A 12,175-nucleotide genomic window follows, 5' to 3' on the forward strand; every position below is an offset into this window, starting at 1 on the left:
GCATGTATGTGGAACCTAGAAAAATGGTACAGATGAACCAGTTTACAGGGCAGAAATTGAGACACAGATGTAGAGAACAAACGTATGGACACCAAGGGGGGAAAGCCACGGGGGGTGGGGATGGTGGTGTGATGACATGTACACACTGATGTGTATAAAATTGATCACTAATAACCTGCTGTATAAAAAAATAAATGAAATAAAATTCAAAAAAGAAATCATACTAAGTGAAGTAAGTCAGACAAATACCATGTGATGCCACTTATATGTGGAATCTAAAACAATGACATAAATGAACTTATTTACAAGAAAGAAACAGACTCAGAGACATAGCAAATAAACTTATGGCTACCAAATGGGGAGGGAGGGGTAAATTAGGAGCTTGGGATTAACAGATACAAACTACCACATATAAATAGGTAAACAACAAGGACCTACTGCATAGCATGGGGAACTATACTCAATATCTTGCAATAACCTATAATGGAAAAAAATCTGAAAAAGAATATATATATATGTATAACTGAATCACTTTGTTGTTCACCTGAAACTAACACAGCATTGTAAATCAACTATGCTTCAATTTAAAAAAATTATCCTATGGAAAAAAATCACTGTAGTAGTTGGGCTCCCCTTCCCCCCACCCATGTTCCAGTAGCATTACTGAAGAATTATGAGAAGAAATAGCTAAGAATGCATCCTCATGAGTTAGTCTCATGCATTCCTGCATTCGGCGCAGTTGTTAAGAATCCACCTGTCAATGCAGGGGACACGGGTTCGAGCCCTGGTCCAGGAAGATCCCACATGTCGCGGCACAACTAAGCCCATGCCCCACAACTACTGAGGCTGTGCTCTGGAGCCCGTGAGCCACAACTACTGAGCCCACGAGCCACAACTACTGAAGCCTGCATGCCTAGAGCCCGTTCTCCACAACAAGAGAAGCCACCGCAATGAGGAGCCCGTGCACCGCAACGAAGAGTAGCCCCCAGTCACCGCAACTAGAAGAAATCCCGCGCGCAGCAATGAAGACCCAATGCAGCCAAAAAAAAAAAAAAAATATATATATATATATTTACAGGGCACCTACTAAGTACCAGCTAAAGCGCTTCATCAATATTCCAGAGTGGCTAGAATGAGCCACATGGCAACCCGAAAATACTGGTTGATTTGTTAACAGTTTGCACACAATTTTTTAATATGCTCAGCATGTATTCCAAATGGAATTATCAAGAAATGACAAGCTTCCCTTTCCACCCACGCTACAGATCTAGATTTGGGCATCCGAATGATAAGAAAAGCCAACCATTTGCAATTTTATTTCAAAAGATATTCACTGTGTTCCAAAAACTGGTGGGGGAGTAATTGCCAGGAGAGACAAAGGCTGGGACAGTGGGATCTGATGGCTCGGGCCCTAAGTAAGCAGAGAAAAAGTAAACCCACTGCTTGGGACCCTGTCCCTTGCTTGTCAGAGAGAGGGCAGTGGTGACTGTAATGAGGGCTGTAGCCAGGCCCAGAGTGAGCAGAGGGGGCTCTGGGGCTCACAGTATAAGAGTAACCATGGACTGATATGCTCCAGAACATTCTGGTATATTCCAACATTCTGAGGCTTGTATCCTCATGGCCAAGATCCCAAGGCAGAGCTAAGGTTCAGAAGCCCCTGACTCAAAATTCCTGGCTTCTGAGTAGTCTGTTCTACTGTATGCTGACCAAGAGAAGAAACAAGTTTTTCTTACTTTGCTCCGAAGTAAACTCCTGTTTAGTTGAGATGTTGGAAAGAAGGTGACCAACTCTTGCAGTTTCCCCAGGACTTTCCTGGTTTTAGCACTGAAAGTCCTGTGTCCTGCAAACGCCTTCATTCCCAGGCAAATTGGGATGAATAGCCATCCTAAGGAAGTAAGAGCCAAGTGAATAGACTGGGTATTTCAGTAAAAAACCATCAGAAAAGTGGCTTAAAAAGCTGTGACAGAGTAGAACAAATCTGACTCCATATTGGATCTGTTTCTTTAAATCTTTGTGTTCCATAGCTTTTGTTTAGAGTTAAGAATGTTGCCTATAGGCTGAAATGGACAGGATAGACCATTCTCAAGGCTCTGACCTTTAAGGGTATAACATTTTCCCATTCATATAGAGATAAAAAGTTGCAGAACAGGGCTTCCCTGGTGGCGCAGTGGTTGAGAGTCCGCCTGCCGATGCAGGGAACACGGGTTCGTGCCCCGGTCCGGGAAGATCCCACATGCCGCGGAGCGGCTGGGCCTGTGAGCCATGGCCGCTGAGCCTGCGCGTCCGGAGCCTGTGCTCCGCAACGGGAGAGGCCACAACAGTGAGAGGCCCGCGTACCGCAAAGAAAAAAAAAAAAAGTTGCAGAACAGAGAATAACATTTATCTTGTTGGAGGTTTACAGGATCATCCTGACCTGACCTACCTGGGCAGCTGCAAGAACAAAGGATTCTGACACGAAGAGGTCTCCAACAACCAACCATGCCCATCCCTCACCTTGCCCTTAAAATGCTTTGCTGAAACTCCTCCCAGGAGTTTGAGATTTCGGGAGGCATAAGCTACCTGTCTCCTCGCATGGCCCTGCAATAAACCTTTCTCTGCTCCAAACTGACATTTGAGTTTGTTTGGCCTCAGTGTGCATCGCGTAATAAAACCACTATCATTTTTTTTTTTTGCTCACCATTCCACATTCTTGGCTAGGATTGTCTGGGCGGTTCTTCCGCTGGTCTTGCTGATGATTTTTTGTGCGGCTGTATCGGGCCAGTGTGTTTCCTGGAGGATGGTCTCAGCTGGGATGCAGGGACATCTGGGTTTTGCTCTCCCTGTCTAAGTAACCTCAGGGCTTCTCCCTTTACCACGTGGCCTCTCCAAGGGGCTTTTTACAGCAGGGTAGCTGAAACTCTACACAGCAGCACAGAAGAACAGGTTTCGTTCCTCAGACTGCGAAACCTGCCTGGCTTCTCAAGGCGTTGGTGTGGAATTGGCACAGTGTACTTCCGCCATATCTTATTGGTAAAAGGCAGTCACAAGCCTTTTAGAATCAAGGTGAGGGGACTATTCTAGGAGTGGATACCAAGCGGCAAAGCATGGGAGCTGCCCACGTGACAGTCTACTCCAGAGGTGGCGTGAGATGCTCTCTGGAACTCACAGGATTCCCAGGTGCCTGACTCACTTCTGACCTGTTTGCTGGGCCACCTGCCTTACCCTTTTCACATTCTCAGAGAGAACCCAATATGAATAGTTTGACCTTCGGTCAGAGGCTTCAAGAGCTCTAGGTAGGTATAGGACAAGTTTATCTCTATTATTCTTACTTCTGCAAAGTGTACTGACGATGGTGAATCCCTGTTAAGGTTACCAGAAGGTGGGTAAGAAGCAACAGGTTAGGAGGCCTGGGTCTTACACTGCTGGTGTGAGGCAATAAAGGACCTGCCTCTTCCATGCAATGGTTCTTGGAAAGTGAGTGCCTATGCTCAGGGCAGGGATTACAGAGATCACCAAAGCACAGCACCTGCCTTAAAGGAGTGGACCCTTCTCAGCAAGGAACCTCCCGCCCTCGCCCCAAGTCTTGTGTGAAAGTTTACACAAGTGTCACCATTGGTGCCTCCCTCCTTTCTACCTGTGTCTCTGGGGCAGCTCCAACGTCTGCCCTAACTCGGTTTCCCAGTCGGCTTCCCTCGTTGGGCTGCGAGCCTCCCGAGGGTGTGTTCTTGAACACACAGATAATCGAGGGTTGCATTCTCTGCCTGGGGTCGTCGAGCGGGTCCTCCAGGGAGCGCAGCCCAACCCCCTCCATTTCCACTTGCACCTTCCCGGTGTTCTCCTTCCCTCTTCTCCAACTCCCCCGCCCACACCCGCCTTTTTTTTTTTTTTTTGCTGGAGAGAATTGGGGCCCCTCTCACCCTCCCCCACCACAAACTCCGCCTTCAGAGAACCCTGGAGCTGCTGCGGGCCCTGCGGCTGCTGCTCGGCTCCCTTCCCTTTCTCCATCAGACCTCCTCTGCCATCACTGTGGGCGCTCTCTGGGCATTTCGACTCTTGGCTTCTTCTCTCTCTTTAGCTCGCCACCCGTGTCACCGACCGGCCCGGCGCGTCCCGCCTCCGTTCTGTCGCTTTAAGTGGGTCCCCGCCGCCGCGCCCCTCCCTCACCCCTCCTGGCGCTCGGCGGCTCCTCGCCGCCTCTCCCGCTCCTCCTTTCCCGCTCCTCCTCGCCGCCCGCTCCGCTCCTCTCAGCCTCCGCGGACCCGCAGCCATGGCCGACATCAAGACGGGCATCTTCGCCAAGAACGTCCAGAAGCGACTCAACCGCGCGCAGGAAAAGGTCAGAAGCGGGTGGCGGGGACGCGGCGGACAGGGCCGAGCCGGCCGGGGCGGGGGTGGGATGTGGGGGAGCGCAGGAGGCCGGGCCGGGGTCGCGGGGACGCCCTGCCCTCCGCCGCAGCCACTGCAGCAAGGCGGCACCCGGCGTTGCGGGGAGCCGGCAGGAAGGCGGGAGCGCCGGGGACGCGCAGCCCCTGTCCCAGGAGGCGCGGGGTTGGCCCGGGTCTCCCGGCTGCCTCGCCGCTCCCCGCGCGGCTGGCCGCGCTCCCCGCCTTCCTGGGCCGGCGCCCGGCACGAGCTGTGGCAGGTGCGGCGTGTCGCCCGCGGCTCCCGGAGCTGAGCGCATCTTCCTCCCGGCGCCCGCTGGCCGCGCGCCCGCAGGCGGCTGGTGGGGACGCGGCCCGCAGGTCCCGGCGGGAGATTGCGGCGCTGTCCTTCCTCCGGCGGGATTTCCTGGCTACTTGGGTGCAGCAGGAACGAGCGATTTAGCACAGAAGCTACCTCCGAAGAAATATGTTTGGATTAAGAAGGCTGATCGCGAAGAGCCAAGGGCTTTAATACAGTACTGTGCAGTGAACCCCGAAGTTCAAAACCGAGATCTAGATGCACACTTCTTTCTTTCGATTTTTCTTCCTTTTTTTTTTTTTTGAGGGGTCTCTCTGTATGTGTATCCCTTTTGACGTCAGCGTCCTTCTCTGGAAGGTCAAAAATAAATATGACCTGAACCTAACAGTTCTCTGCATATTTTTGCACAGAGGAGGGCGTTTTATTGCATGAAAAAAAAAAATCTATGCTGCACGGGTTGGGTTCCCTGGTGTTTCACAAGCCCCTCAAGATTGGTCACAGTAATTTATTTTTCTCCCCGAGAGGTGGGCACAAATGAACGCCATGTCCAAATCAAGCCCAGCCCCGAGCAGTTGGAGAGGTACAGTAGCAGGCAGTGGGTTTGCCTGGCTTCTCTGCCCACTGCTTGTCGTCAAGACCTTGCCAGCACTGAGGTCTTCATTTGTGTCCTGGGCAAAGGACATTCATATTGTAGATGAAGCATTGTACTTGAAAATGGACACTGGCTAATGAGCCCCGCGGTCCGTGTCACTTGAACTGTGTTCTCTTTCACGTGGAAGTATTTTCCATCCCTGGGATTCTGGATGTTTAGTGGTTTTCTGTTTTACTGGAAGTCAGATTTGCCGCGTTGCCCACTATGACGGTGAATTTCCCTTTTCAGACTTGGGCTCAGGACGCCCCCCCAGTTCCCATTGACTCCCATGAACTCAGCTGAAGGGGGCACTGATTCCTTTGCCTGTCCGCATGCCCAGAGGCTGGGTGGCTGCCTCTCGTCCCTCCCTTCACACATGCATGCTCTCAATGCAGTAAGAGGATTGTATTTCTTTTAATATCTACCCAAGCTCATCCTGAACTGTGATCCTCCTGTCGCTCCTTTAGCAGCTGAATTAACAAGGCTTCCTGCCCCCTTCTAGTCCCTGGCTACTTGTGCAGAAAGTAGCCATGATCTGCTGGGATCCTGGCCAGGTTTTTGTCATTTTTCCATACTTCCTTTTACCCACTGGTAGGTATTCCTCCCCACCCTCTCCCTCCTTCCAAGTAAGTACTTGAATTTTAGGTCTGAAGCTTTTCATTGAATCCACTTCCCATCTGTGAGGGAATTTATTGATACAGTCTGCCTTTTGACATATTAAATTATTTCTTAATCTAGGTCACCAGCTGTTAATATGCCAGAAATAACTGAAAAGAAAATGTAAGCTGACTTAGAGAGCATTCAAACCTTTATGAATTGTTGAAAACTCACTTTTTCATAATGGTGTGTATTATGATAGCAGTTGTGGTTGGTGGTTAATCAAGGTGGCTTAGGGAAGCCTTGAGCAGAGCTTCAAGCGTCCTACTTTCTTCCCTGGGGAAAGCTTCGGATGAAAACTGCCTGTTGTACTTAGTTTAGGGGGTTAAGACAACCAAGAGGCTGAGAGTATGAGTTCTGTCCCTGGGTAAGTTCTGAGCCCATGCAGCGCATGGGAAAAGGGCGTGTGGGAATCCAGTTAAGGCAGCCCAGTCGATCCCAAACAGAAGCCGCGGGACAATGGAAAGCAGTGTGTTGCTGTTTGGGCTTGATAAGACATCTCCCCCAGTGATTCCTTCTTTTCCCATCTTCGGTCTCCTCCTCTTATCCAGATGCTCCATTGCAATAATGATATGCTACGTATGTTTTTGAGACCCTTTGCTCCTTGTTTCTACCACCACATTTTCTCAAAAGAGTGTCCACTCCCTCGACTTTTCTATCACCTGTACTCCACCTAACAGCTTGCATGCATTTTGGCTCCAAATGCATGACTGAAACTACACCAAGAGGTAATTTATGGCTTTCTATGAATTTAAGGTACATTTTTTCTTATTGAAAGTCTGTAAAGGTTCATTGGAGAAAGAATGAAATACATATATAAGGGGAAAAAAAACCCCACCAACAAATTAGGACACATAAATTCTACCACCCAGAGATTTCACAGTCATTTGATATGTATCCCAGTACATTTGTTTCCTTACGTATGTGTATATATTTATACAACTAAAACAGGCGCATCCTATATGGTTTATTTCATTTAATAATCATGAATGTTCTTCAATAGATGTACATATTTTCCATCACTATTATAAGTGACTGAACAGTATTGGAATGTATGAGTTATAATGGACCCCCTGTTTTTGGACACTCAGTTTCCAGTGTTTTCGAATATAAATACAATCAGTGAGAAAACTTATAGGGAAAATGTTCCCACACACTCTTAAGTATCTCCTTAGATGAATTCCTAGGAGAAGAATTATGGTGTCAAAGGTGTGCTTCTTTTTATTATAGCTAGATTGCCTTTCAGAAAGGTTGTGTCAGTTTACATTCTCACTGGCAGTCCACGGGACGTTTGCCAACACCAGATAATAAAATTTAAAGCACTCTTTAGATTTAACATCGGAAAAAATTAGTTCCTGTTTATTTCATGTTTGATTTTTAAAACCCGAACATTAGTTTCTTGCGTTTTTGTTTTGTTTCATTTGTGAATGGTGTGTTTATATTTGTGCCCATTTTGTGTAGCATCTCCATCTTGTTATTTGTAAGGGCAGAAACTTTATCAATCCAAACATTATTTCTTCCTTTTCTGTTTACTTTTTAAGGATTTTTCTTCTGTTATAGAGCACATTTATGTTTATATTATGTGTATGTTTTATATATTTGCTTAAATCTATCGATTGATTTTGCATGGTTTCTCTTTTGGCTGTTGAATTAGGATCCTGCCACTTGTAAGTATCAGAAAACTCAATTCAAACTGGCTTAAGGAAAGAAGAGGATTTAATTAAAAGTAAAAATATGGTTCTTGCACACATAAATTTAAATGAGATTTTAATGAATATATGTTTGTATTAAGCTATGAACATATAATATATGTATATATAAAATATATGTGCATATGTGTGTGTGTTACATGTTAACTCATTTGATTCTGTGAGGTTGGTACTATTACTATTCCTATTTTATAGATTAGGAAGAGGTCAAGTGACAGGCCCAAGGTCACACAGTATGCAGTAAAGCTGAAGTTTGAAGCCACGCAGTCCAATACTTCCTCCTTACACGGTACTGCCTCTTATAATTATGAAAACGGCAGGGGAAGACAGACTTCAGACCTGCATGGAACCAGGGCTCAACCACAGGCATCAGGGCTCAGGTGTCTTTTCCTCATCTCTCATCTCTGCTGTCCATCCTGTCAGCCCCATTCTTGGGCACCTTCTTCTCTTTTGGTGGCAAGATGGCTGCCAGCCCCTCTAGGCTAGGCCACATTTACAGAGAACTCCTCAGTATAGCCCTCATCGGCCCAAATTTGGGCTTGTGCCTATCCCTGGAAAAGAAAATATATCTCTGGCCAAGGGCCAGGGCCATGGGTTGGATTGGGCCTGAGTCACAGGCTACTACGGAAGCTGGGGTGGAGAAATTTCCCCTAGACCATCTGTACTGCTGGTAGAGGAGGGAGAATCAGAGCACAGAAAAGGGAATGGGCACTGCGCTGGCAAAATGAAAGGTGTCCACCGCGGCGCACTTCAGAGGCCTTCTCTGCCCCGTGGTTGTGTAAATAATCACATAGCTAATAGCTTATAACTTAATATTCACTTAAAAATTTCCCATCAAGTTAATATATGCACAGTTTTAAAAAATCAAATATTAGTAAAAGACTTATTATGAAAAATAGCAGTCCCCTGTCTCTCCTTTCCTCAATGGCCAGTCTTGTTTCCCCAGAGGTAGCTATTACTAATCACAAATAAGCTTAAGATAGGAAAGGATCTATCCTTTCTTATTTGGTGAAGACCGGTAAAGATTTAGCTCTCTTACATTCATCCTTCTACTTCCATATCCCCTAATAATAGAGCAAAAATTGTTGATTGCTGAGGATTATATTTTTAAAAAGTTAAAGTATCGAAAAAGAATAGATACGTGAATATGTATAACGGAATAACTCTGCTGTACACCTGAAACTAACACAGTATTGTTAATCAACAATACTCTAATATAAAATAAAAATTTTAAAAGCTTACTTGATAACATCAGAAAAAGTATAATGTTTGTTGACTAAAGTATACAAATCTTAATATTCAGCTCGGTGGATTTTTATGTGTATGGATTTCCATATAGCTACCACCCAGATCAAGTTATAGAACATTTCTATTATAAACCAGATATCTGTCACCCCTCATGTCTCTTTTGTTCTTTGTCTTGTTTATGTTCATACCTTTTTAATTCCTTTACCATCATTTCCCTGATGAACATCTTTTCTTGTATAATACTTGTTGGTTATTTTGGTATCTTCTTTTGCAAAGTGTCTGTTAAAGTCTTTTGCCTGTGTGTTTTATTTGGGTTGCTTGTTGTTTTCTTCTTGGTATGTAGTTCTTTATATATTCAGGATATGAATCCTTTGTGAGATAGACAATTTGCAAATATTTTCTCCTAGAAGGTGGCTTGCCTTTTTACTTTCTTAATGGTGCCCTTTGTGTGTGTTTAAAATTTTAATGAAGTCTTATCTGAAGATTAGGTTTTCCATACAGCTTTTTGTTTCCCTAGAGTTAATAATAGCCTTTATTTCTGTTTGCTTATTTTTTTATGAACTATTTAGAATTGTTTGTTCTTGCTTCATCAGCTCTGTCAAATGCCTGTCAATATCATTATCAAAAGTTCAATATATCAGGTAATGCAATTATATTCTCCACTGAGCGACACCACCCACAACTCCCCTCTGTTTGGAGCCTCTGCCCTTTTGCTGTAACCTGGGCTGACTTTTTTTTCTAGGCCTGCTAAATAGCTGTCATCCTGGGTCTTTCCTTGCCAATGTTGGGGTCGAGGAAGGGACTTGAAGGCACATCTAATGACTGTCCCCCATTGTCATTGTTGTTCTTTATCCTCACTTTCTGTAGTACTTGGTAGAACCATGTTTGATGCCGGAGTGTGTTTGTGTGTGTGACTGTGCAGTGAGAATTGGCTGCTTTTTCATTGGTTGCCTCTACAGCCACTTTTAAAAAGTAGCTTTCTCTATTCTGCTGAGTTGTTTCCATTCTTTTATCTATTTTTCTGCTTCTGTAAAATGTATTGAACTCATCCACTAGTAGTGCCTCTCCTCTTTTTATCCATGTATGTTCATACCTTTTTATTCCTTTGCTGTTGTTTTTTTGTTGGGTTTTGGGAGGAGACAGATATAAACACATACAGTCAGTCTGCCTGTTTATCCAGAGGCCTTTTTTACTTAAATATTTAATCCCTTTCGGATTTTTTTGTCCATCTTTGTTCATTTGTGAAATCCAGTGACATTTATTTGGTCTTAACCCTCCTTGACCTCTATGCAGTATTTAAATTGGTAGAGCACTTTAAACATTTTTTAAGATTTAAACTTTTTTTTTTTCTCCTCCCTTTTTTGTGTTACGCGGGCCTCTCACCGCTGTGGCCTCTCCCGTTGTGGAGCACAGGCTCCGGACACGCAGGCTGAGCGGCCATGGCTCATGGGCCCAGCCGCTCAGCGGCATGTGGGATCTTCCTGGACCGGGGCACGAACCCGTGTCCCCTGCATCGGCAGGCGGACTCTCAGCCACTGCGCCACCAGGGAAGCCCTAAACATTTTTTTTTAATGTGACTCTAGTGAGCAGGGAAGCCTTTGGTATAATACTAGCCTTTTTCAGCATTAGATTTCTTTTTTTTGTTTTAATAAGAGACTTATGCTATTTAAACTCTAAAGACATGCACTGTTTGATATTCTTTGTGCCAGTTTATCTGCCCTGAGTAATTATTGTAAAATAATAGGTGCGATTTTTTTTCTTGCATTATAACTTCCCAAGTAAATTGTAGGTGCTTGAGGACAAGGACCTAATGTCTTGTGAATTGTATGTACTCGGTGATGATGTATTATTTGACTTTGTATGTTCTTGCTAGTTTACTTCCCAACCCTGCAAACACATTGTCTGAAAGCACCCTTCCACATTATTCTTTCTCTCTGACTTTTGTGAAATTATCATAAAGGTGTCACTATGTATCACTGTCATTTGAATTGTCATTTTGTGGAGGTAGTATATCAAATAAAATTAACCTTATGAGTTCTGAGGATGGTGGGAACTCCATCAATGTTAGGTTGAACTGTACTAAATTGTTATTTTTGTAAGTCAAACAGTCAAATATTGGTAAAGTCCTGTGGTTCAGCCCCACGCTGATTGTGTGATGTGGCAAGAAAAAGAGTGTAGTCTCCTTCTATGCCTAATTGTGTGACATTTGTGGGTTTTTTAAAAAAAATTGTTGCCTTGCTGGTGCGCACATCTTGGTTTGCTCTCAAAGGGAGACATGTGGTTGGTGTTTGTGTGTGCATGTGCTGATGTGTACGTGCCTGTGTTTATTTATTTATGCAGATTGAATAGGAGAAGGAATACCCTGCTCTGACCAGGAGACACTTTCCATGGATCCCAGTGCCTTGTCTGTGGAAGAGTAGCTTGTATGACCATGTTTACATTTGAGGACACTTTGGAGACTGAGTCTCTGAGACACATCCAGGGTTTCCCCTTTTAAGATCATCAGAAGACTTTGTTGTTGTCCGCTTCTACACTGTACAAGCTTATACCTTCTCATCTACTAAGATAATTTTCTCTGGCTGTATTAGGAACTGACAAAACTAAAAATAATTCTGAGGACATTCTTGACAGTAATGTTTCTTTCTTCATTTTTTTTTTTTACACATAAACATGCATATACCCATGCATCCTTCTTTCTCCAGGAATAGGGAATTAGAACTGTAGGGATTGAGATTTTAATATTAGTAAGAGTTATCATTATCCTTTACAACATAGCATATTGTGTGTGCGTGTGTGTGTGTGTGTTCCATAAATCATACTTTAAAAGTCAGCTTGTCTGTGGACCGATACAACTTAAAATACCTGAAACACTTGTGTAAATAATATGGTCCACTTTACTAGAGGTATAAAATTAGGTCCCATTTAAAAAAATACTCTAATTAAATGGTTTCAACATCGAATCCAGTGTATCATGAGAATCTCTTACTCCTCCATGGGGTCCCCGTCTTGTGATAAGTTCAGAAATCCTATGGGGAGGGTCCCTTCTCTAAAGAAGTCTGTGGTTTTTACTGTGGCCTTATGGAAAAGGGTTCTAAAAGGGAGTCCAGCATTCAGATGTCACGCTTGTCCTCCAGAGTGAGCACTGCAGTGTGTCAGGAACATGGTGTCCCCACTGATAGGTCTCACAGTGAGGGCAGGGCCAGGAAGCCTTTCTCTCTGGGATTATACTCAACTATGGCCACTGTGTCACAGAATGCCTGAGCTCCAAATA

At 44.6% G+C, this 12,175-nt stretch overlaps 1 protein-coding gene across 2 annotated transcripts in view; it reads left to right on the plus strand.

Moving 5' to 3' along the window:
• Nucleotides 1-4,218: 4,218 nt before the first annotated feature.
• Nucleotides 4,219-12,175, plus strand: part of AMPH (amphiphysin) — a 187,154-nt gene continuing 179,197 nt past the window's right edge. For both annotated transcript variants that reach the window (XM_029233264.1, XM_029233265.1), the window contains exon 1: nucleotides 4,219-4,315. In XM_029233264.1, the coding sequence (XP_029089097.1) occupies nucleotides 4,247-4,315 (69 nt within the window). In that variant the 5' untranslated portion in view covers nucleotides 4,219-4,246. The remainder of the gene's footprint in view (nucleotides 4,316-12,175) is intronic.

The sequence above is a fragment of the Monodon monoceros genome, unplaced genomic scaffold (assembly GCF_005190385.1).
Source record: "Monodon monoceros isolate NGI ecotype Baffin Bay Population unplaced genomic scaffold, NGI_Narwhal_1 Super_Scaffold_2, whole genome shotgun sequence".
Taxonomy (NCBI): Eukaryota; Metazoa; Chordata; class Mammalia; order Artiodactyla; family Monodontidae; genus Monodon; species Monodon monoceros.